General features: G+C 39.6%; 1 protein-coding gene across 2 annotated transcripts in view; it reads right to left on the bottom strand.

Moving 5' to 3' along the window:
* Positions 1 to 27,062, bottom strand: part of DMRT1 (doublesex and mab-3 related transcription factor 1) — a 144,745-nt gene that overhangs the window by 76,655 nt on the left and 41,028 nt on the right. Inside the window, exons 4-5 of one of the 2 annotated variants that reach the window (XM_043977578.1) lie at positions 25,326 to 25,359; positions 8,153 to 8,436 (exon numbers count right to left, since the gene is read on the bottom strand). In XM_043977578.1, the coding sequence (XP_043833513.1) occupies positions 8,153 to 8,436; positions 25,326 to 25,359 (318 nt within the window). The remainder of the gene's footprint in view (positions 1 to 8,152; positions 8,437 to 25,325; positions 25,360 to 27,062) is intronic. The other variant, XM_043977576.1, reaches the window with a different exon arrangement.

Raw genomic sequence — 27,062 nt, 5'->3', positions numbered from 1 at the left:
TTGATAAAAAGTCCCCCACAAGATCAAGAAGGAGAAATACGGGGTGGATGTCAGTACTAAGTGGATTCTTGGCTGATTAAATAACTGCATCCAAAGAGTCTTAATTAATGCATTAATTTTAACTTGGAGGGAAGTTAAGGCATGCTGAGAGGCTCTGTATTTGGCACTGTTCTGCTGAATATTTTTGTGAGTAATTTGTGTGCTTATCAGAAAAAGCATGTTTATCAAAGCTGCAAGAAGACAAGATCAAGAAGGCTCTCCTCTCTGGATTTGGACTCTTTGGCTTAAGGCCAAAAAATCGTATACCAAAAACTGGGAAAAAATCTTCGAGGTCATTTGGAACAGGCCCCTCATCTTTCAGATGAAAAAAGTGGAACTGAGGGAAGTGCCAAAGGTAGCAGAGGTGACATTTGAACTCAGGGGCTCTGATTTTAAGCCTAGCACTTTTTGCCTCATTAACCAGGCTGAAAATATAGGCCAAGGCTAACAAGATCAAATTTAATAGGAATAGGTATAAATTAATCACCCCCCCAATGTACCTACTATATGCCAGACACTGTGTAAAACTCTCTGAATTTAGATTTTAAATCAAGTGGGGGAGACCTAGCTTGAAAGAAATTTAAGTGAAAAGGTCTTAAGGATTTTGGTTCTTAGAAATTCAATTAAATGAACCATAAGGTATAGCTAAGAAAAACTCCAATGTCAGCCTGGTCTACAATTAAGAGAAATAATGTCAAAGAAAAAAAAAGGAAGTAATAGTCTTCCTACAGTGTGTTGTCCTAATCAGAGCCATCCACAGGATGGATAGTCTTATGAGATAGGACCCAAGTTAAAAACCAGTTCACAATTTACTACCTGAAGGACTGTGGCTCTCTCAGTCTGTGTACTGTAGCACCCATTTACTTCATTGTGTACCTATGGGGAAGTCTTTCATTCTATTCAACATCAAAGACTAGCAGAGGTTTTTACAAAGTCATATGGAATGCTGGATTGGTGTCAAAGGATCAGTCTGAATCCTACCTCTGCCTTCTTCCCACCTGAGTGACCTTGGACAAGGGATGTCACCTCTCTGGACCTCAGTTTCCTTATCTGTAAAATGAAGGGGGTCTTGAATAAGATTGGCCTCTGAAAGCCCATTCTGCCATATACTTATTTGTGGAACAGTGATGGAAATTCGAAGACTGAAATCACAGAATTATCCATTGGGATTTTTTTTAAGAGATACAGATCATTTCATCTAACTACTTCATTTTAGAGATGAGAAAACTAAGGTCTGAAGAAGTGGAATTATTTAAATAAGGTCACATAAAGCAGAAGAACCAAAGTCTCCAGATCGCCAGGCACAGGTGTGCATTTAGGGTACACCAGGCAGACCCAGGAACACCCTGACATCACAAAAAGAGTTGGTATTTTGTGTCTTTTTTTTAGTTTGTATTTCCAAAGTCGTTTTTTATTTTTAAAATTTAGTTCAGTTTTAGTTATTTAGTCTGATGAATAGAAATAACACCCTCTAGGATTAGCCTTCTTTAGTGTTTGCCTTCTTTAAAATTGCCCTGAGTGTACACCCTAAATAAATGTTCTGTGTACAACCATGATCCCAGCCCAGTATGTTTTGCCTCTATGTTATGTGTAACATTAGGTGTGGCCTAGCCTTCTTCCAAAGGTAAATTTATTTGAATAAGCAGTAAAGGGCAGAAGGGGTAATATGATATACTTTTTAAACAGAAATGTATGATAAAGATCAAGGTAGCAATGGAATTAAATAGAATGGAGTATTCATTGTGCTTTTAGAGGTATATTTTGAAATACTAAGCACAGTAATACTTCTATTAATGAATAGAATGAGTTATAAAAAATGCATTTTGGCATGAGTAACTGTTATCAGAGGGGAAAAAATAATGAAGGATGTATAGGACTTTATTCCAGTGAATTAACCCCATCTCCCTTTCTTCTTGTCCCTTTCCAGGTCACACTATCTATATTTTTCCTCAATCAGATCCTGTTGAGTACCTGAGACGGTGCCCACAATCTCCTTGAGCTGTCTCTGTCGCTGTCAGTTCCTGAAGAGATCTAAATGTAATGCTAAACGCCAACACCCCCCCTAATTTAATTAAAAGGAATCTTGCTCAATAATTTGTTAATCTAGATAACAGTGCATGCTTGGGGAGCAGTGTAAACTTTACCAAACAAAAACCTGCCACCACCTCACCAAGTATATATTGATGACAATCATTAAAAAAATGTTTTTAAGACTTTGCGGGGCTGTAGGGGAGGAAAGATGATCATTAATTGATGGCTGGTTACTAACTGCGTAAGAAAGTTGTTTTCATATTTGAAGAATGTTATAAGATAGAACTTCCAAAAAAAGTCTCCTAAACCAGGTCCTTAATCCCTCTTCTTGACAACTATAGCCTCCTACGTGGTCTCCCTGTCTCTAGATTCTTCTCTTTCTAATCTATCTTCCCAAATAATTTTCTTAACACACACTCTCTCTGTGTATGTGTGTCTATATACATAGGCACACACATACACATACCTATATACACACATATAATACATATAAATATTATGTATATGTGTTTATGTATACACACAAGCACATACACATAGGTGTGTATAGATACACATAAGCTCATTTCCCATGCCTCGATCAAAAGTCATTTGTTGGTTTCGGTTTGCCTACAGGATAGAACAGACTCCTTAGCATGGTAACTGCAATTTATCCTTCTATCCTTCTTTCATCTAGTTCTCCTCCTCTTAATCTATGTTCTAGGCCCTCCTGCAATCATGAACTTGTACAGTACTATCCTCTTTCCTGGATTACTCTGTTGAAAACCTTTCCCTTTGGGGTGCAGTTCAATTGTCACCAATTTCATGAAATCTTTCTTGTCCCCTGCCAACTTGCAGGGGACATGATGAAGAATGAAAGAAGTATATGGGTGTGCTTGTGTATGTATGTGACTCTGTGTGTGTGTGTGTGTGTGTGTGTGTTTGTGTTCAATTATAGCTGAGCCTGGATCTCAGAAGTCTTCCTCCTCCCAAATTCTCCAAATCCCTCAGGTGACATTTACTGTGTGGCATCTTTGCTAATGTCCTTGCTGCTTTCACTGTGAATTGATCTCCCTCAAACTGAAGCTGAGAGAGATGTGAAAAGGGCCTGTTGCATTCTCTTGGAGGTTAAATAAACAACCAGGTGCTCCTCTGTAAAGAGGATACCTTCCCTTGTACAGTACCACCACATTTCTAGATCTCTCTCAGCTTTAACAATGCACTGAATTAAATTAATTACCTGTGATGGTAATTACACTTCCTCTTCACCTTTGGTGGGGTGAGAAAGGAGAGGTCTCTCTATCCCACACAAGATGGAAGTACAGCAGGGACAATAGGCAAATATACTCTGACTTGTTCCATTAGGCAGCCAGTTCCCCACCCCACCCCACCCCCACTCCTGGGGGCTCACCATATTCATGCTGGACTCAGTATGGACATTCAATCAGCTTTAGCCCTACTGCAACTCAGAACTCCCCAAACCACCACCCTTAGCCTCTCCAGTAGCAGACTTGTGTCACCATGCCAGGACCTCCTCAGGTTTCTCATAGCCCTTTGTCTGCATTTCTCTTTTGCCCTTATCACATTCTACCTTGTATCACATTCATTTGTGTTCCTGTCACATGCCCCTATTAGACTGTAAGATCTCTAAGGACAGGGACTGTGGTGATGGTTGTTTTTTGCTTCAATCTTCAATCCTGTAGGGAGTGCCTTGAGCAAAGAAAGTGTACCGAATTGAATGGCTGAATCAATACATACTTATTTAGCACCTAATACGTGTGAGGGAAGGGAGAAACTGTAGAATCTGCCATCCCCAAGGATCAAGGTTGTTTTCTGTCAGGTGCCTCTTATCTAAGGAGACGTCTCAGATGAATTTGTCTATCTTCAGCCAATAGGGATTTGTGGCCCAATCACAGATTCTGTCCTGTTATGCAACAGGAATAACATTGGTGGCATTGGAATAAACTCCCAATCAATGGCTATTGTGGTTGTCCAGCAGCTCGGTTTCACTTCTGCATTTAATTGCCCGAAAAAGCTGTTTATTGCCTTCTGCCCTCCTCCACCAGCAACATTATCTCTTAAATAAACATGTTGTACTAGGTTGACAAGGGAGAGGCTAATCTCAAGTCAGCAGAAATAAATATGTGAGAGCCTGGTAGGAAAGCCATAGACTTTTCCAATGAAGCACCCCCCCCTTTTTATGCTTTGCCACCTCCCCTTTCCTTTAGTATCACCTCATTCCACCAAATACTTAGGCACAAATCCCAAGCACGACAATTAGCAAAACCATAAACCAAAAACCCCATGGCTTCTTCATTTCTTCTTAGAGGATTTTATTTAACCATTCTTCAAAAAGTCAACCATTATCCTCAGTTACCTTAAACTCTCATTGTGGAGGTGGCAGCCACATTATGGGCACAACGTCTGAGACTAATGGACAGAGCTGGAAGAGACCTTAGAGGTCATTTCTTCAAACCCCCTCTCATTTTACAAAGAAGAAATGGAGACTCAGAGAGTAAAGTGAATTGCCCAAGGTCATTAAAGTAATAAATGTTCAGAGGGGGGATTCAAACGCTGACTCCAGAGTCAGCGTTTTTCTTACTGTACCACACTACCTCCAAATGACTTGGTCTAATCTTTTTGATGTATAAGAGTGACAAACTTTCACATGGGCATACAATGGAATTAAACAACTGGTTGTCACAAGGCACATCCTGAGAAAACCAGAAATGGAAATTGTTCACAGAAGCATAATCAAGGCTCCTCCCATTTCTGCAACGGGGGGCGGGATCTTGAGAGGAAAAAGAAGAGAAAGCTCTTAACCCTTGGATCAAATGACTATCACAGGTAATTAATTCAGAAATGTGGTGGTACTGTACAGGGGAAGGTATCCTCTTTACAGAGGAGCACCTGGTTGGTTGTTTAACCTCCAGGGGAATTCAACAGGCCCATTTCACATCTCTCTCAGCTTCATTTTGAGGGAGATCAATTCACAATGAAAGCAAGGACATTAGCAAAGATGCCACATAGTAAATGTCACCTGAGGGATTTGGAGAATTTGGGAGGGGGAAGATTTCTGAGATTCCAAGCTCAGCTACAATTGAACAAACATACACACACATACACACTGTCATATGCATACACAAGCACACCCATATACTTCTTTGATTCTTTATCATGTGAACCCCTTCAACAAAATCAGAATTTTCTGATTATAGTCCGTCATTCCCCAAGCTAAAATAAAATATCCACTCAATTAGTGGGGGAAATTCTTAGAATTTTCATGGGATAGTTCTTAACAAGAACCCAAATAGGCCTCTTCTGCCCCTCCCCCTCCTTAAAACCACAGTTTCAATGGGGTACTGGGGGAAAAAACCCTATAGTATCTTGAACATAGCAAATACTGTGCAGAAAGCACAAACAGAAAAAAAATGCTGAATGGATAAATGAATAAAGAGATTTCCAGCAAAAGAACTAAACCAATTCAAATTTATTTCATACTCATTGTCTTTCTGGGGGGAGGAGCACCAATGCCTTAATGCTTCAAACTGTTTTAAATTATACTTTTTATTTTTTAAAAAATCTTTAAACAAGTATTTTTAGCATATAAGGCAAAGCAATGTTTTAACAGGATCTGATGATTCAATGGCCCTTCAGAGGGTAGAGGGAGATGGCATTTTGCATAAGTGAGGAAGAGTATCTGGAAACAATGTTATCAACTCCTATGCCCTTCAATCGCCATCAAATAAATGAAAATACAGTGGCAAGGATTTTAAGACTGGGAGGAAATCAGGTAAAAGATACTTCAAAGTCCCAAAAGCAAAGCTTTAGAAATATCTGAAAATTTCATGATCAGCTTAGTTCAGGTTATCTACATGTGATGTACCTGAAAGGTATTATCTCCCATCTCCGTTTTCTTGTGTGTATATTTTCTATGGAAAGTTCTCACTGATCTCTACAGAATCTGGAGCAATACAGGATGTCTACTATGTGGCCACAATAGGAATTAGAGTGTACAACATCAGCCACCACTCCTTACAATACCTTTCAGCACAGGGAAATTCAAGCACTTTACTCCAAATTTTTAAACATAACAAAAGTGGGGGCAGTGTAATGGTTCTCAATGTGTGATCCAGGGATCTCTAGGGGTCCCTGAGACCCTTTCAGGGAGGCCCAAAAGTCCAGACTATTTTCATAAAAGTGATAAGGTTTTAATTCCTTTGGGGGGGCGGGGCAATGAGGGTTAAGTGACTTGCCCAAGGTCACACAGCTAGTAAGTGTCAAGTGTCTGAAGCCGGATTTGAACTCAGGTCCTCCTGAATCCAGGGCCGGTGCTTTATCCACTGCACCACCTAGCTGCCCTCAGTTTCAATTCCTAATATGTTGAATACTGATATGCTACCCACATAAACAAGGGCTTGTTTGGGGGTCTTCAATCATTTTTTAAGAGTGTAAAAAGGGATCCTGATACGAAAACATTTCAGAACTGGTGATATAGTGGGAAAAGGGCCAACCTTGGAGTTTGGAAGACCTGGATTCAAGTTTTCCTTCTGATGCTTGCTGGCTATATACAGCATCCCAAACAACACCCCGATACTACAAGCAACAGATAAATTGCGAATTCATCGGTAGTAGTGTTGATAGTGGTAGGAGTTTGTATCTCTGGGAGCTTTGCACACCATGGAAATCACATGTATGTCCTGATTTTTTTCTCAATCCCTGCCCCACCCCATGCAGACCTACATTTTCTGTGTATAACCCTCCCAAGAAAGAAAACTCATGGAATTTATATGCAATTCTTAGCTGAGGAAAAAGAAAAGCCTCAGAATTCATCTATCAAAATCAAGGGATCTTAGGGGCAGCTAGGTGGCGCAGTGGATAAAGCACCAACCATGGATTCAGGAGAACTTGAGTTCAAATCCAGCCTCAGACACTTGACACTTACTAGCTGTGTGGCCCTGGGCAAGTCACTTAACCCCCATTGCCCCACAAAACAAAACAAACAAAAAAAAAATCAAGGGATCTTAACTTTATTTTGTAACAGATCCCTTTGGCGGTCTGCTGAAGTCAGGACCCCCTTCTCAGAATAATGTTTATTGCCTACATTAATAAATTTTTAAATGGTAAATTTCAGTAAGAGATTAACAAAAATTAAAAGGTAATTTTTTCCCACCCAAATTCATGGGTGCTCTGAAATCTAGCAGAGACCGATAGGATGAACTCTTAACCCAGCCCAGTCCCCTCATTTTACAAATAAAGAAAACTGTCAGAGCTATAAAGTGTCTTTCCCTAAGCCACACAACTAACTGACATGACAAGGGTTTCAGCTTGGAGCCTAGGCCTTTCTAGCCCAAAGTTCAACAGTCTCCCCATTACATTCTACCGTCCATACTACTTAGAATCCTGAAGTCAGCTTGTCTGAAGATGCCTAATGAAAGCTCCCTCATCATAGGAAAATAGGAGTGAGGACGATCTACTAGCAAATTATTTCTTACTGAGGGAAGTTGCCAATTAGAAAGTTGGGCAAAACAACTTTTAGAAAATGAGAAAAGTAGAAATTTAAAATACAAATAAAATACAAATAAAGACATTGAGGCCTAAGGTGGAATTCTTAAACTTTCTGTGTGTCATGTCTAGTGAAGCCCAGGGCCCCTTTCCGGATAGCATTTTAAAATGCATTAAATAAAATACATGGGATTACAAAGAAGCCAATTATGTTAAAAATAATTATCAAAAAATTTATGTTCATAGACCCCAAGTTATAAATTCTTGCATTAAGAAAACTGATTTGATTTAGTACCCCATGCCCTTTCCTTCTCATCCTCTGTGTTTAAATTTCAAAACTGGAAAAATAAGAACTCTTTTACATTTGCTGTGTAACTGATCTGTAGGGGAAGGGGGAGAGGGGGGAGAAAGGGAGAGAGAGAGGGAGAGAGAGAGAGAGAGAGAGAGGGAGGGAGAGAGAGAGAGGGAGAGAGAGAGAGAGAGAGAGAGAGAGAGAGAGAGAGAGAGAGAGAGAGAGAGAGAGAGAGAGAGATGCACATTTGCCTCTCTGAAGCAGGGAGTGTACAATATGCTCATTTCACCCTCTGTGATACAATACCTGCCACTGGTTTCCTGATTGTCCAGACACATAAGTTGCTGGTAGGCTCCGAAGACTGTTTTTCACTGGGGATCCCCCAAGTGTACTCCCCATTTCCCCAGAAGAGGAATCAGCAGCCAAGGCCATCGAATACTGGGGGTAGTTGTACAGATTGTTGTAGTATGGAAAGAGAGAGGGCTGGTAAAAGCTGCCGTAATAGGTGGAATCTGAGACTAGGTCAGATGTGTTCTCCAGGTGCCCTCTGCTGGTGACTGGAGGGATGTCTTGAATGACCATCCGACCCTCTACAGAAAAAGAAGGAAAATAAACAGTAGTTTTTAAAATGCCAGGGCTCATCAAACGTTTTCCCCCTAAACTCTCAGTATGCAATTTTCCTCATTTTTTTCCACCATCTAGTTCTGCTCTCCTGATAATCATATAGAAATTAAGGAAGTGAGGGTATCTCAATGATGACTTTGAGGATATAAAAATTACTCAAAAGCATTCTCAACTTCATGCAGCCTGGCAAGTTTGACTTCATAGACCAATAATCTTCATCTTGGTTTTGAGAGACCCCAGGGGAATCCAGTTGACCTGGTGCAAAATTCTTGAGATATAATTAATTTTAATGAAAACATAAATATTATGTACAATACTTTAAGGAAGAAGTTTTAAGTGTTTTTCTTTTTTTTAAACAAAGCAAACAAGAAGCAACGGGACGCTACAATTCTAATTTTTTTTTAATTAGTGAGGCAATTGGGGTTAAGTGACTTGCCCAGGGTCACACAGCTAGTAAGTGTTAAGTGTCTGAGGCCGGATTTGAACTCAAGTACTCCTGACTCCAGGGCCAGTGCTCCATCCACTGAGCCACCTAGCTGCCCCAAGGGACGCTACAATTCTAAAATAGTTGCAAATCAGTATGCAAACCCTTAAATCAAAATAAACACTGGAAGTCAACATTGTGTGTTTAACTTCCTGTCACTGCTGATACTGTATCCTTCAGAAGCCTGGACATCAACCTCAAGTCTACAAAAGCAGGGCACGTATGATCAAATGAATTAACTAATGAGGCCACAAAGAGGCCAGTCTGTCAAATTTCTCGGTCTTGTCATTTTGAGAGACATATATAACCCAACCAATAGGTTTTTTATATCCTCTCAAAATTTGGATTCACCAACCCCACATAACATCCCTGCAAACACATTACTAAACTTTTTCTAAATTTTACTTTATTTTTATCTTTCTTCAGTTAATGAGGCAAGAAATTAAAATTTCTTTATCTGCATCCTCCTGCCCCCAGCTCCCTTCAGTGGTAACAGTTTCATAACCTCTCCTAGGAAAAGTCTACTTTCTCTGGACTCCCCATTGGGTTCTTTCCTCTTCTGAAAACTAACTGCATATATGCCTCCTTCACTTGCTCATTTTTCATTCTTATGTGGAATACGCTAGATTAAAGTAAAGAACAACATTAGAACATGAGGGGAAAAGAACCTTACTCTCCAGGTCTCATGTCTCCTCCCTCTCTTACTCTTACCAATGGAGGGCACCAGTCACATTAGCTTCAGTTCTAACGCAGTTTACCAATACAAAGCAAATAGCAGTAAGTCTTAAGGACAAAGAAACAACATCTACAAAATTCCTAAGCAAGCAAGAAACAAAAGACTGTAAGCTCAAAGAAATAATTTGTTTCTGAATTTCCTATTCATTCCCCATCCCCCCGGCCCTCCCCAAAACCTACTTTATATATTATTAAATAACATAATAGATGACATATACACACCATTTTTAAGGTTTGCAAAGAGACCTTTACACATATCATATGATTTGATCCTTAAACCCACAATTCCTGAGTGGTACATACTATCATTGCCATTTTACAGATGAGAAGACTAAAGGAGAGATTTTGTCCTGCCCATTGTCACACAGCCAGCAAATGTCAGAGATGGGAAGTGGCTATCTCTAAGTTCAGTGATGTTTTCACTTATACAAGCACTATTACCAATCAAGTATGATTTGCAGAAACAATAGAATATGATTCTTGACAAAATCAGAATTCTGTTTTATACCTCTGGGGCAGATGAAAATACCTAAAATATGATGCTTTAAAAATTCAAAAAGTTAATTGTTAGGACTCCTAACCCTTAAATAAAGCTGGCTGCTTCATGAAATCTTTATCATGGAGGATCAAGTATCCATGGAAACATGACTATACATGCTTCGACTGTGAAGTTAAAAAAAACTAAGGTATTCCTGAAGCCATCCTATGTCAACAAAGTCTAAAATGTTACCAAGGCCACTCCTGACATTTTTCCATTATAACTCTCCTGAGATTGACAAATAGTATAAACCAAATTCGTTCTACTTTGTAAATAACCTTATTATTTTCAACCTTAGTGTTGAAATCATTCCATTGCCTTATTCATATATTGTTTATACAGTATAATTTGAGAAAATTTTCACACATTTACAATTCAATTCAGTCTCTTGTCATCTTCTCCTACCCTCAAATTCCTCTGCATAAAATGTGTAATCAAATCTTAATTATCCTCACTAATGGAGAAGCCCAGCTGTGAATAATTTCAAAAGAGCAGGTAACATACAAACATATACACGTGTATATGGATGTATATTTTTGTTGTTTAGTTGTTTTTCAGTCGTGTTTGATTCTTCATTGCCACATTTTGGGGTTTTCTTGACAGAGATACTGTATTGTTTTGTTATTTCCTTCTCCAGCTCATTTTACAGATGAGGGAACTGGGGCAAACAGGATTAAGTGACTTGCCCAGGGTCACAAGTGTTTGAGGATGGATTTGAACTCATGGAGACTGAGTCTTCCTGATTCTAAGGCCAGTGATCTATCTGCTACATCACCTAGCTGCCTTTCTCAACTATATTATGCAACTATTTGCTGAAACTCACTGCATACCAGGAATACTTGACTCTCTTTAAATGATGCAAAAGCAGCAATCTAGTCAGAAATGTCTTCTCTTGGTTTCCTTCACAGTATATAAAAGAGTAAATAACAATGTTCAATTAATCAGAACGAGGTTCATTTAATCAAAGAAGGTGCTATCAAGAATAAAGAATGTCTGGGAAGCTAAAAATTAAGCATAAGAGTATGATAGATATTAAGTAGCAGTTAAGATTTCAGCACAAAGTGGATAATCCAATCTTCCAAACATGGGGCATATATTTAGAAAGCACAAATGTGCTTTTTCCTTGTACAAATAGCCACTCCTTTTGAAAAGGGATATTCCTATTCACAAAACAGCCTCTATTTCTATTACAAAAGTCAACATTCAGTTCTAAAAACTTTTTATCTAACTCCATCAGTTTTTATCATCTTTTGCTTTTACCTTCTTCTAATCGCAGAACTGCAGACCCCAATCTGGCACATGAAGGGAAATACACTTCAACAGTCTTTTAAACTACAAAGTCTTTCACATTTGAGTCTAAAAATGCACACTTAAACACTTTGTAGGAAATCTGTAGGCTGGATTCCATTTTATTATGTTCTGGGATCCAAGTTAGTAACAATTCCACGTTTAAAAAACCAAAAAACTCAAGAGTACCAGTCAGTCCTTAGAAAATATGATGGCTTTGCAAGATCAGTGATCACTTTCAGGATTATTGTTCAATAGGTATTTTAGGACTTGCATTGGGGAAATAAAGCTAAATACATTCAATATTCTTATTGCTGTTACCCAATCAATTTGTATAGAAGGAAGGACCAAAACTGACAGCAATAAGCCAAAACTAGAAAAATACCAAGCAGAGGACGGAGTATTATAGAAACCTTTTTATTTTGTAAGCCATTGAACTCAGAAAGTAACACAGTCCTTTCCTATCCTTTTTCGGAATGATGTGCAAGGCAGTGGCGATTACACACTTTAATAATTGATAACCTAATATTAGTACTCGAAAATTTGCTCAATAAACTTTTCAGGTTTTTCATAGCACTCATACCTGCTACTTTTTTTTTGCACTAATATATACAGGGTGAAATATGATTCACTCACTCATGAGAGATCAATATCCACACATGAGAAATACCATTATTGATCTTTCAGTGTTGTACGCTGGTCTTCAGGTCTATGGCATATTAATAGCAGTTAACCTGTAATTCATTTTAAGGTATGTGGTTGGTTTTTTTCTTTCTCCCTACAGAAAAGATTCAAGGAGTAGCCACACCTTAGGAGAACTGTCAAATCTGCCTATTGAATTCCTTAAAATCAGACCTATAGCCCCATCTGCCAAATGACACAATTAAGCAATCTCCTAAAAGGTGCATACAAAAGTAAGATTATTTTACAAGAGAAAAGGTCAATACTGGTCTGTCCCATGTCCCCACCCCCTCTTTCACTCCCCTTTAGTAGCCCAAAGGTAAACAAGAGTCATGGAAAACTAATTGGTGAACTTTCAGTGGTAGCACAGTACGGGAAACACAGGAGGTACCCACTGGACTAGGCTAAAACGACTGTGGTACCCGAACATAATAGTATAATGTTGTTCCATATAGAACAATGTGCACGGAGAGTTCTGAGAAGCATAGGAAGATTTACATGAATTTACAAAAAATAAAATAGCAACTAGGACAATAATATGCACAAAGACTACAACAATAAACACAAAAAGAAACCCTTGAGATTGGCCCTAGAGACAAGTTGACAAAACGTACCTTTATTCCCTCTTTATAGAGGTGGGTGGACTATGGGTATGGAATATGGTATATATTCTCAGACATGGATGACTTGTTAATTGGTCTTGCTTATATGTTAAAATCTTTATTAGAAGGAATGACTCTAGTTGGGGGAAAGGAAAGATATATTTGGAAACAAAGGCAGTATAAAACCAAAAGCTATCCATAAAACAAGAAAGCTTACAGCTGAGCAATGAGTCCTAGATCTGCAAGTCACTGTTACCAACTAACATTAATTTATTAAGCACAAGGGGCAGCTAGGTCAGGAGGAGCTGAGTTCAAATCTGACCTCAGACACTTACTAGCTGTGTGACCCTGGGCAAGTCACTCAACCCCAACTGCCTCACCAAAAAAAAAATTATGAAGCACATACTTATGTTCAACAATGTGGTGGTGCCACGGGGGATTTGGGGTGAAACTTGACTCTTTCTATCAGTCAGTAAATAAGTATTTATTATGTGTCTCCTATGTGTCAGACACCATGCTAAAGCACTCAGGAGAAAAAGAAAAGTAAAGGGGGGGAGACAACCTGCATACAAACAAGTAACATGGAGCATAAATATGACATAACCAACAGAGGGAAGACACTGGAATTCAGGGAGATTGGGAAAGGCTTCATGTAGGAGGGGAAATTTTTAGCTGGGTCTTAAAGGAAGTCAGTAGGCAGAGATGAGGAGACAGGGCTTTTCCAGCATGGAAGCACAATGAAAGAAAATGCCTGAAGCCAAGAAATGGAGTGTCTTGTTCATAGAAGTGGATGGATGGGGGTGTAAGGGGAGAGAGAATGATGGACGGTTTGTATCTGAGACTAGAGGTGATAGCAAAAAGACCTGTAGCTGTATTGGCATGCCACAAGAGAGTGAATGTGATGAAAAGGCTCTCCTTTATATCCTTGCCTACTGACTAGGTAGGTTTCTGATTTTGCCTAATTCTATCTGGGTACAATATCATGTCCCCAAAATGAGAGGGGAGCCCAACACCACAGAGATTCATAAAAATCCAGATAATTCAAGAGGATTATCTCTGTTGTCTAGAAGAGAGGCTAGATGGGTCACAAAGATATTTTAAGATCTGTAATTTCATCACTGTGGGGACTGCCTCCACTAAATGCAAACCATAAGCCTTTCTGTAGATCGTCTCTGCAAGTAATTGTGACCAAAAATTCATTAACTGGAAGTCAACTTGGTGATGAGGCTCTCTCCACACTTTGCTATTTTTTTTCAAGTGCCAGACATACAAAATGTCCTCATTTGTAAAATGAGGTCACAGGACCATGAATTCAGAACTGCAAAGGACTTCAGAACTCGTCTAGTTACCAGAGCATAGACTCAGAACTGGACAGAACCTCAGAGGTCAAGTAGTCCAACATCCCATCTTACAATGGGGACACTGAGACCGAGGGAGGGTAAGTGGCCTGTGGTACTTGAACTAAGTTCTCTAACTCTCCATTCTGTTGCTCACTCTTCCACATTGCTGCCCTCTTAACAATCCATTCTGTTTCTGAATCTATGATCCATAGCCAGGCAGGTTCTTGAAGACAACTCAGCTTACGAGGTGGTCCTAAGAGAGCCTCTGTACAGCCACTGAGGATCCAGCATCCCCTGGTCCACATCACAGCAGGGCATCAGAGTACACCTTTTGTGGAGGTCTCACTCAAATAAAATAGAAAGGAAATCCTGTTGTATGAGTGACATCATGGGACCTCTCCAACATACATACAATTCCCAGATATTAAAGAAATCCCAGAAGGCAGGAGCTGGTTGTTATCCTTAAAGAAACAAGAGATGGAGGCATACAGGAGTCTGATAAATGAGCCTGTACTTTACCTACTGTTCCACGCCATTAACTGATAACTGTAATTTTGTACAAGGGGGACTGGACAATAAAAGAGCAGAAGGCTCATCGCAATCCATCACCACTATTAGAAGAATAATTCGTAGAGCATGGCTTACCACAGTAGGTCAGTCATGCCATCTTTATGTACTAATGAAGACTCATTGTTAGCTACCTTGTTTTCCTCCTTCCCTAGGGGCAAAACGGGAGCACAGCTAGGTGGCCCAGTGGATAGAATCAGGAATACTTATCTTCCTAAATTCAAATCTGGCTTCAGAATCTAGGTGGGTAACCCTGGACAAGTCACTTAACCCTGTTGGCCTCAGTTTCCTCATCTATAAAATGAACTGCAGAAGAAAATGGCAAACCACTCCAGTATCTTTACCAAGAAAACCCCAAACGGTATCATGAAGAGTTGGATATGACTACAAAACAAAAGAACTGGAGAGGGGGAATTCTTTTCTTTTTTTTTTGGGGGGGGGGCAATAAGGTCAACTAGTTTATCCATGTTCCTTTTTCCATTCTCTTATCTTTGTAAAATGGTTAGGTCAGGGCTTTACAGAGGTGATCACCAAAAAGGGTCTCAAAAGAAAATGGGCCTGGGCTGGGTTAAAAAGTTAAAGTGTCGGGGGTGGCTAGGTGGCGCAGTGGATAAAGCACTGGCCCTGGATTCAGGAGTACCTGAGTTCAAATCCGGCCTCATACACTTGACACTTCCTAGCTGTGTGATTCTGGGCAAGTCACTTAACCCCCATTGCCCCGCCAAAAAAAAAAAAAAGTTAAAGTGTCATCTAGGACTTTGGAACATGGAAAAGAAAAATGTCTTAAACATGTTTCTGATATCAAAGAAGGCCCAGAGCAATTGTGTATAACTAGAACAAAGCAAGTCAATCTGGGAAGATTTGATATGACAAAAGATGTTCATCTGACAAAAACAGCATCAGCAAGGCAGCTGAAAGACTCTTGAGAAGACAAAGAAGTGAAAAAAAATTTGAATTATTGCATACTAAATAGGTAAAAGTAAGAAGTTAAAGGCAAGAAATACTTTAAACAAAGGGTTGCATCAGCCAAGGTAGAATTATCACCGAAACAAGGAAGAAGTAAAGAATGAATAGTGGCTAATAAGTAAATAATAAATACTGCAGCAGGTAGATGCCAGGTCTGTAGTCAGGAAGACTCATTTTTGTAAGTCAAAAGCTGGCCTCAGACACTTACTAGATTTGTAATTCTGGGAAAGTCACTTAACCCTGCTTGCCTCAGTTTCCTCATCTGTAAAATGAATTGGAGAAGGAAATAGCAAACCACTCCAGTATCTTCACTAAGAAAAACCCCAAATGGGATCAACAAAGAGTTGGACACAACTCAAAACTAACAACAACAACAACACTGTGCAAGGAAAAGGCATGGCATTTTTTAATTCACTTGCCCACCTAGTCAATGCATCAGCCTAGACAAGGGATTCTTAACATTTTTGTTACTCCCCACCACCACCACCCTTTGGTAGTTTAGTGAAGTAAAATGAGCTGTTTTCTCAAAAATGCTCTTAAATACATACAATAAAATGTGTAGGATTACAAAGGAATATATTGAAAACATATGTATTTTTTCCAAGTTCATGAACTTGTGAATAAAAACCCCTGGCCTAGACACCCCCTCATCATTGATAAACACTAAGGCACTGATTTCTATCAGGGAGGAAATTTTCCCCTGAAGATCAAAAATGTTTATATTTTTACTCAGTGACTGAAAATTTTAAGATATGTGACATTCCCCAAAGTTTGAGTTGCCTTATATGAAATCACTACCTTTCTCCTATCTATTGGGTATGTTATATTATCTTCTCATCTGTATGCCCACCATGATCCCTTATAGAATTGCTCACATTTGTCCTCTTTGAGAAAACATGACTAACTAGATGAGTACACGTGGATTCAGGGAGAAAACTCTAAAAGGACACACCATTTCTGAAATTAATACTAAAGAGTAGAACCGGAGAAAACTGTTGCTATCCCTTCTCATGACATGGATACTATTTCTTTTCTTATATTTCTTTCTCCTTGGACAGCCAAATGGCGCTATGAATATTGTTGGATTTTGAATCAGGAACACTTGAGTTCAAACCCTGCCTTTATCATTTCATAGCTCTCTGATCTTGGGCAAATCACTTAACTCTTCAGTCTCAGTTAACTCAACTTTAAAATGAAGACAATAAGGGGCAGCTAGGTGGCACAGTGGAAAGAGCACTGGTGTCAGAGTCAGGAAGACCTGAGTTCAAATCCGGCCTCAGACTAGCTGTGTGACCCTAGGCAAGTCACTTAACCCCAACTGCCTCACCAAAAACAAAAAAATGAAGACAATAATAGCACCTGGTTCACAGGGCTGTTGCAAAGGTCAAATGAGATAGAATAAAGTGATTTGCAAAATTTTTAAATGCTATAGAAATGCTAGTGATTGTTATTCCTCATTTAATGGCACTTACCTCCCATGGTTGTTGTGAAGATCACATGAGATAATAATTGTAAAGCATTTAGCATGGTGCCTGGCACACAGTGCTATCTATATAAAACGTTAACTAGTATTATTAGTTCCTGCGCTCTCTTGATGACTAGATCTGTTTACACAAAGTCTTTTGCATTGGGACCTCAGAGACCACCTAAATCCAATCTTATTTTATAATGAGAAAACTGAGTCCCAAAATAGCTCAATGAAGTATCCAAGGTCACTAAGGTAGTAATCATCAGAGGCAGGATTTGAACCCAAGTTTTCTGACTTGTCAAAGTGGTTTTCTTATTCTGTTCCCCTCTTGACTTACCGGCGCCAGGCTTTGGACTTTTCTATACTATTTCTAATTGCTGAATCCTACCAGTAATCCTCAAGCCCAGAGACTGATGAGGCCTGTCCCAGACTCTATTCACAACTATGCCAATCTTATTTCACTAGCTACATTTTCTCTCAACAATGGCCAGGAAAGGGGGGTTTCTGAACCCTAGTAATTTCTACAATGAATTTCTACTCCAGTGCTATCTCATTTGACCATTGCAACAGCCCTGTGAACCAGGATAAAATGATTTGCAAAATTTTTAAATGCTATAGAAATGCTAGTGATTGTTATTCCTCATTTAATGGCACTTACCTCCCATGGTTGTTGTGAAGATCACATGAGATAATAATTGTAAAGCATTTAGCATGGTGCCTGGCACACAGGACCATAAGTCCTCAAAGGCTACATCATCAGAGCACAATCTCTGGTAGGTCAACCCATCAATCAATAAGCATTTATTAAGTACCTAGTAAGGGCCAGGCATTGTAATTAGCATAGAGAATACAAATACAAAGGATGAAACAATCTTTACTATCAAGGAGCTGACATTCTAACAGTGGAGACAAGTGCATTTATATACAAAATAAATATAAAGAGATTAAATACAGATAAATATACAAAGTAATTAAGGAGGATGGGAGTAAGAGCATTAACAGTTGGGAGGGTCAAGAGAGGCTTCATGGAAAGGTTAGTTAGTATTTAAGTGGCAATAGATGTGAGGAGGGAGGACATTCCAGACGTGGGGTTGGCCAAGGCAAAGGCACAGAGACTGAGATGGAGTACCATAGGGTAATGAACTGAAGGTCACTCTGGCTGAATTACAGAGACTGGGCAGAAAGGTTGAAGAGAAGGTGCAAAGAACTTTAAAAGCTAGGCAACAAAGAGCCATTGGGATTTACTGAGGAGGGGGGTGACACGGTCAGATCTACACTTAAGAATAAACACTTTGACAGCATGTAAAGGATGGATTAGACAAGGAAAGAAATAAACATTTAGTAAGTGCACATTGCAAATATTATCTATTTGATCTTCACAATAACCTAGTAAGCCAAGTCCTAAGAAAACCAATGCAAACAGGTTAAGTGACATGGCAAGGATCACACAGTAAGTGTGAACCTGGATTTGAACTCAGATCTTCCTTAATCCAGGCCTAGTGATCTATCCACTGTACCATCTAGCTGTCACCAACCTGTGCAGGGAAGAAATTCAAGGCAAAATGACCAGTTAGGGGGCCACTGCAGTAAGACTAGATGAAAAGTGAAGGGAGTCTGGACAAAGCTTATTATTTGGTAGAGAGATGTTGTGGAGGTAGAAACAGCGAAATTAATCAACTGGTTAGATATGTGAGAGAAAGGAGAGGTCCTACCAAGCTGGTTGTGGGTTACATGTCACTGTCCAAGGACCACGCTAGTTAAATGAAGAGAGATTCATCACCAGATTGTTCTTAGGTTAACAGCTTTTATAACCACAAAAACTCTCTAAGACCAATTATCAAGTTGCAGAAGGGCTGTGATCTATATTGGTCAGAGAAGTACTCCCACTTATAAAATTACAGATCCCTGAAATAGTAAATTAAGTATTAACATATAACACTGAATGCATAAAATATGCCAGGTATGAGTGGCACATACTTGTAATCCCCTAGGAAGCTGGGAGATCTGAGTTGCAGTATGAATAAAGCTGACCAAGTGTCTGTACTAAGTTCAGCACCAAATGGTGAGCCCCTGGTGGGGGCAGGAGAAGATTGTCCAAGGTTGGGTGAAGGAGCCCAGGTCAGAGTGGGACAAAAATTCTAGACATATCATTAGAAGGACCAGGCCTGTAATTGCTGCTTCTAGCCCGGGGGAGATAGGGAGCAAGAGAAAAAGAGAGGGAGAGAGGGAAAGGGAGAAGACAGAAAGAGAGAAAGAAAGAGAAGGGGGGGAGGAGACAAGGGAGAGACAGAAAGAGAGAGGCATATAGAGAAGGTAAAAAGGAGTAGATGGAAAGAATTCTGTAGTGGTTTTAAAAATGCAGTGTGCAGGTTTCATCTCTGTAAAAAAAAAAAAAAAAAACAACACCAAAACATTTTTCTATAACATTCGAGTTTCCATAAAACTCCTCCCCCAACTTTCCCTCATGCATCCCTATACCTAACCAAGAAAATTATGTGTAGGGAGTATCACAATATTTTCTCCTCCTCCTTCCTTCTGCTGTTTGAGTAACAGGAGAAAATAAACTGCATTGGTCCCAAGGTATACATTAACATAGTGAAGCTAATAACTGGGAAAAACTAGAGAAATGAGAATATAAGGAAGCCAGTCAGAGAGAAAAGCAATGGCAACAGGTAAGAAGATGTCTTTGGTACACTGAAATACTTCAAAACAGCACTCAGGAAATGTCAATGGGGAAAAAGAATATGCTGATTCTTCCTCCTGTCTTTGTGAATAAAAATAATGGAAGAGATCAAGATCATGGATAGTAGTATTATCCACAACTCTCCTCCAACATCAACTGAGAAGGCATTAATAGGGGTGGCTAGGTGATGCAGTGGATTGAGCACTAGTCCTGGAATCAGGGGAACCTGAGTTCAAATCCAGCCTCATACACTTGATATTTAATAGCTGTGTGACCTTCAGCAAGTCACTTAACCTCAACTGCCTTGCCAGAGACAGAGAGAGAGAGAGAGAGAGAGAGAGAGAGAGAGAAGGCATTAATGACTCTAAATTCATGTATCTCTCTCATCTCTATAAAACATAAACTTTTTCCATTAGTGCACAGAAATATTTGTTGCAATCTGATTCATGACTCCATTTGGGGTTTTCTTGGCAGAGATACTGGAGTAATTTGCTATTTCCTTCTCCAGTTCATTTTACAGATGTGGAAACTGAGGCCAACAGGGTTAAGTGACTTACCCAGGGTCACACAGCTAGTAAATGTCTTGAGGCTGGATTTGAACTCAGGAAGATAAGTCTTCCTGACTCTAGGCCCAGCACTCCACCCACTGTACCACCTAGCCGCCCCTTTCATATAAATACACATTTGCATATATTTGCAGCATCTTTATATATCTCTCTATCTGAAAGCTTAAGACTGCACTGAGACATGTGGGACACTATACATATTTTCTGAAAAGATACTACAATATCTATAGTACTATAGTACCTGCAGATTTCCAGATCTATTGTGTAACAGTAAATTGGACACAGAATTGAACAGGAAGAGGGGAGAGAACTAGCAAAGTTTTTTATGACCCTGAATTCTCCTTAAAATAAGCAACCATTTTAAAAATATCAAAAGTCTACCAATATTGTTGTAGGACTGAAATTCAAGAAAAAACTACAGACTCTTTAAAATGGAAAATAAGCATCACTCTGGAGGCAATGAAAAAGTGCATGGTGGTTGGGAACAGGCTTCAAAGAAAGGAATTATGGAGAGCCAGAATAGAGGATTTAAAGTAATAAATAAGTAAAAAAAAAGACATACCCATCAACTAGTAAGAGCTCAAGAAGACAACCAATGGACTGCCCTTGTATCGCGCTGATATCCTCAAATGACAAGAGAAAGTGACGATGGCATCTAAAACATGGGGTGGCCTCCCAGTGGCAAATTTATCAGAGGACTTGGACAAGAGTAAGGCAATTAATAAGCATATATTGTGCTGACCATGTACCAGACATTGGACCAGCATAGAACGCTTATAATCTATACTGATGAAAGGGATGCCAGCATTGATGAAATCACAGTATTTGAATATAAAATAGTTATCATGGTGGTCTACAAAAGTATCTATAGTATCTGATGAAATCCTAAGAAGGAATAAGGCAAGATTTCACAGATACCTGTTTTCAACTGACCACATCTCCATACTTATCTAATTGATTCAACAGTAAGAAGAATACAAGATCTCTCAGTGTTTATTCCTTCTTGATTTTATAAAGGTATTTGATGTGGTATCACAAATTATAATCTTTTTTTTTCTGGGGCAATGAGGGTTAAGTGATTTGCCCAGGGTCACACAGCTAAGTGTCAAGTAAGTAAGTGTCAAGTATCTGAGGCCGGATTTGAACTGAGGTCCTCCTGAATCCAGGGCTGGTGCTTTATCCACTGAGCCACCTAGCTGCCCCCACAAATGATAATCTTAAAGGTGTTCCTCCACAAGGTGTCTCCCATGCACATAGGAAAATTACACAGAATTCCTTGGAAATCAACCAACCACAAAGCCAGTTGTCAATGATCCTGACTGTCATAAGGTTAGATGCCTAATGAAACACTCACCACTGGCACAGGTACATCCTAGGCAAAGTTCTCTACAGACGGTTAGGTTCATACATGCAGCCTATTGTGTTGGCTGCACTGAGTCCCCGAAGTGTACAAAAACCTCCTCAACAAGGTTCATAACTACTCAAAAGAGTGGCCTAGTCATCCAGACATGAGAAACTACGTACATAAAAAATAACAAAATCTGCCCATTTTACTCTAAGGATAAGGTAGTCACAAATACACATATCTTGGATGGGCACTGCAGATGAACAATGAGAAAGACCCAGAACTAACTATGATGAAATTAACAACTTACTGGATTCCATTTGACAATTTGGGCAACACTTTTTTTTTAAACAATGAATTGAGGGGCAGCTAGGTGGTGCAGTGGATAAAGTACCAGCCCTGGATTTAGGAGGACCTGAGTTCAAATCTGGTCTCAGACACTTGACACTTACTAGCTGTGTGACCCTGGGCAAGTCACTTAACCCTCATTGCCCTGCAAAAATTAAAAAAAAAACAACAATAAATTGACAGCTTTCTTTTCAATCTTTGCAACTTTACAATAAGTAGCTCTCGGGGCAGCTAGGTGGCGCAGTGGATAGAGCACCGGCCCTGGAGTCAGGAGTACCTGAGTTCAAATCCGGCCTCAGACACTTAACACTTACTAGCTGTGTGACCCTGGGCAAGTCACTTAACCCCAACTGCCTAACTAAAACAAACAAACAAACAACAACAAAAAAAACCAATAAGTAGCTCTTCCCCTCTGCCCCATGATGCCCAGTAGAACTCTTTATTTTAACAGAAACATAGTTAAGCAAAAATGAACACATTGGCCAAATTTTACAATATATGCTTCATTTTGCATCTAGTCTGTTCCTCTCGGTCAAGAGGAAGGAGGATACAGGATCATAGATTTAAAGTTGGAAAGGCCTAGTCTGACCCCTTCATTTTATAGATTAGGAAACTGAGACCTAGAAAAGCCAAGTGACAGTAAATTCCAGAAAAAAGGTACTATTTCTCATCTACTTTTGCATATTTCCCACTGCCTCTTTCAATAATCTGAACATCACAGATTCTAGTCCAACTCCCTCATTAGAAACTGAGGCCTAGTTTGGATTATCTCCTCCAACGCTCTCCTTCCTCAACTCCACATCCTGTTGGTTCTTGGCTTTGGTCAAGAACTAGCTCAAATCCCACTTTCTATATGGAGATTACCTTCCATTTAATATATACTACACATAGTAAATAGATACTATAATATATAAGTAAATGCTCTTTAATATATTCATTATATTTCATATATTATTTATAAATATTATATATGTGAACATATACGTATGCATAGTAAACGCACAATTTTTGCACATTATCTCCCTCATATAAGTTTCTTGAGGGCAGGTACTGGATCTTTCTTCTTTGTAGCTCCCCAGTGTAATACACAGTGTATTACAGTAACACATACTAAGAACTTAATGTGACTGACTCTGTGATATTGGGCAAGCCACATAATTTCTCTGAGCTCAGTTTCCTCATCTGTAAAATGAGAGTAACACTAAGTTGTTTTTCATTTTTAGTTATTTTATTTTTAATTTATAGAATAAAACAAGCATTTCCATAACACTATCATAAAAGATGATTGCAACAAACCTGCAAATCTATTATGTACTATTCCTTTTAAATATATTATTCTTTTTCCCTTCCTTCTCCCTCCCACCCTAGAGATGGTTACCATTAGACAAATATGTATGTATGTATGAATATATATGTATATGAGATATATATACACATATATGTAAAATCATTCTATATATGTCTATTTATCAGTTCTTTTTCTGGATGCAGATAGCATCTTCCTTCATAGGTCCTTTGTGGTCAAAACGTTGCTTAGAGTTGTTCTTACTGTTACCGTATACAGCGTTCTCTTGGTTCTGCCCATTTTACTCCTCATGATTTCATGTGAGTTTGTCCCTGTTTTTCTAGGATCATCAAGCTCATCATTTCTTTATTTCTTTTTTTTTTTTTTTGTGGGGCAATGAGGGTTGAGTGACTTGCCTGAGGTCACACACAGCTAGTAAATGGCAAGTGTCTGAGGCTGGATTTAATCTCAGGTCCTCCTGAATCCAGGGTCAGTACTTTATCCACTGAGCCACCTAGCTGCCCCCAAGTTCATCATTTCTTATAGCACAGCAACATTGCATTACAATCATATACCTCAACTTGTTAAACCATTCCCCAATTTTTGTTCATACCTGCAATTTCTATTTTGTCTAAAGTCCCTTCCACCTCTAGCTCAATAATCCTACTTATGGCAGGATTCAGTTGTCTTTGCATACAAAGGACAGATGCTCTAGATGTGGGATATCCCGGTGGCCAGGAGGACTGCTGTGTATGCTTTGCCAAGACAAAGGTAATCATCTTAGGAGGTGAAAAAGATAGGGACTGGATCTGTTACTTCACTGGGAGAAGGCACTCCCAGGGGATGAAACTCCCTCTCCAAACGGAGCACTTAAGTAGTAAGAATCTTGTAAGTTGTCCATATTCTCGATCCTGAGGATTTTCAACCAAGTAATCAATAGTATCAAAGCATAAGTAACCTGCCTCACCACAGAAAAGATTACCACTCAGCGAAAGAAAGAAAGAAAGAAAGAAAGAAAGAAAGAAAGAAAGAAAGAAAGAAAGAAAGAAAGAAAGAAAGAAAGAAAGAAAGAAAGAAAGAAAGAAAGAAAAAGAAAAAAAAGACCCAGATTTAAATTTATACCTTGGGTACTGAAAAAAGTCAGACCTCATGGCCTTTCCTAGGGCTGGATCCTTTGTTTTACTGCTAAACTGTGTTGATTCAACTCCTGGCCTTCTCTGAAATCAGACAGTAGCCTTGAAGGAAGTTGGTGCACTATCACTCCCTAAAGCCGTAATCAGAAAATGTGGGAAAAGTATGTTTCTGTCACCACACAATCAGAACGGAGCTACTGTCAATGTCAAACACAAATCCAACTTCCGTACCCCCTTTATTTTTAATGCATATTCAAGCACAGGTAAGGGGGTAATGCTGACATTGCCCCAGAAGTACACTTTTTAATAATTTCCCGCATCTCCTCACTGCCTCTTCCTATCACCCAATTCTGCCTTTTAGAAGCTGAACTCCATAATATTTCCCCTTAAGCAAGAAAGGAATTTTATTTTTTGGCTGCTGTTGTGCCAGTGCTGAACTTTTAGCTTGTCATAAAGTTAATGTGCTATTCAATGTTCATTCTAGGTAAGACTATGGGGCTGTGTATTTTCTGCCACCCCTCAAAAGGCCATTATCTGTAATTACCCATTACCATGCATAATTATTTCTCCTAGCCTGGTCTATGACCTCTAGGACTTTATGCCGTCACAGCTCACTGCACCATCTTATCAAATTTGTGAAGGAAGCTTTTTTGACCTTTACTGCTTTTCAATGCATGGATAAAAGCTGCCAGTAAATTGTCTAACAGGTATGGCATGATTTATTACAAGTACACTATGAGAGCATACAATACATAATTTAGTCAGGAGGATTCCAAATCAACTACCCCTTCCTGGGCCCAGCCCACCACTGGAAGGCCAGCCCTTACCAGCAGCCCCTGGGGGGGGGGCAGAGGAGGGAGGCTGGGGACTTTGCCCCTACCTCTACATCAATGGCTGACCAGAAGACAGATCAGCACCACCTTAAACCATTGTGAGAGTCACAGACCTTTGCTGTCCCCAAACCAACCCTCACTACCCAGCTCCTACAAGGTACAGGATTCCCAACATCATTTGGATGTTGATGCCCATTCTACTGGAAATATCCCCAAACCTCTCTGATCCTTGAACTCATTATCCTCTGGGGAGAAGAAAATCTATCGATCCTGACAAGCTTATTGGGGACTTGCCATTGGCCCTGGAACCTTCCATGTCAGAACCTAAGTACTACTTGGCCTTTCTATCTGTCACATGCTGAACATGAACACCAGCCTTTCTTTATGTGTCTTTGTCAATCAGAATGTGAATGACAGGGTCAGGGAATAATATCTTGATCTTTTTCTTTGATATCTCCAGCGTTTAGAACATAGTAAACAATTAAAACATTTCCATTCCACTTCTACAATGTTTTGTTCCACCTGTTGAGAACCATCCTTAAGGCAAAAGGAAAATTAAACAGAATTAACTTTCAATTAATTCAGAGAGACTCTATCAAGAATCTGTATCCCTTTCCTTTGTTTTTTTGGGGGTTTTTGGGGTTTTTTTGCGGGGCAATGGGGGTTAAGTGACTTGCCCAGGGTCACACAGCTAGTAAGTGTCAAGTGAGGCAGGATTTAAACTCAGGTACTCCTGAATCCAGAGCCAGTGCTTTATCCACTACTGTCACCTAGCTGCCCCCTCCTTTGTCTTTTAGTTATATCACTGACCTAACAGCAAAAGAGGGAGTGGTAACAGACACACTTTGATCTCATTTTATCCCCTACAACAGCCCTGGGAAGTATCATCCCATTTTACAGATGCTGAGGCAGACAGGGTCACAAAGCTAGTGTCTGATGAGGTTGGATTTGAAATCAGATCTTTCCGACTGTAGGTACAGTGTTCTATCCACTGCACCCCCTAGCTATTTATCTGGTATCCCCAGGATTTTGACTGAATTAGGCTTATTTTTATTTCCACTTTGTATCAATCATTATTTAGGATCTTGATTTTTGAGCCAGAAGGGAACTCAGAGGCCACTGAATCAAATCCTCTCATCTTACATATGACCTTGAACAAATTACAACCTTTGGGCAAGTCAGTTTTGTTACTTGTAAAAGGAGAGAACTCTGAGGCCCTTCCAGATGGAAATCTTTGCATCATGTTCTTATCTTCCCTAAGAGATTCCCTCTAACCACTGGACATTCTGCTAGATCAGTCTTCCCTCCCCCCCAAAAAAAACCTTGGACTTCTAGTCTTCCCCCAATGGCAAGAGGGGTTCTGTGAAGAAATTTTACTGCTAGCCATTGTTAGATTCTGAGGGAAAGAAAAAGACAAAGTTATAAATAAGACACTGAGTGGAGAGTGATCTTTTGTTTCTGGAAGAAGCAAGAGGAGGCCCTAGGAGTAAGTTAGTGTGGTCAGCACATTGACAAAGGCTCAGGGCTAGATAAAACATTTATGAAGTCAAAGCTTTACAATGTACTTGGTACCAGGCTAAGTCTCAGGAATACAAATACAAATACAAATACAATCCCTATCTTTAAGTAACTCACGTTTTAATGGCAGCAGACCACGGGCAAGGGGGGGCTGGAACAGGTAGCAGGGAGGAAGGACATTGGGTTGGGAGCCCTTCCTAAAATGGTGTTACT

Source organism: Dromiciops gliroides, chromosome 1, assembly GCF_019393635.1.
Source record: "Dromiciops gliroides isolate mDroGli1 chromosome 1, mDroGli1.pri, whole genome shotgun sequence".
NCBI lineage: Eukaryota > Metazoa > Chordata > Mammalia > Microbiotheria > Microbiotheriidae > Dromiciops > Dromiciops gliroides.
Note: the sequence above shows the minus strand (reverse complement) of the source record. Positions and strands in the feature narration are given on the sequence as shown.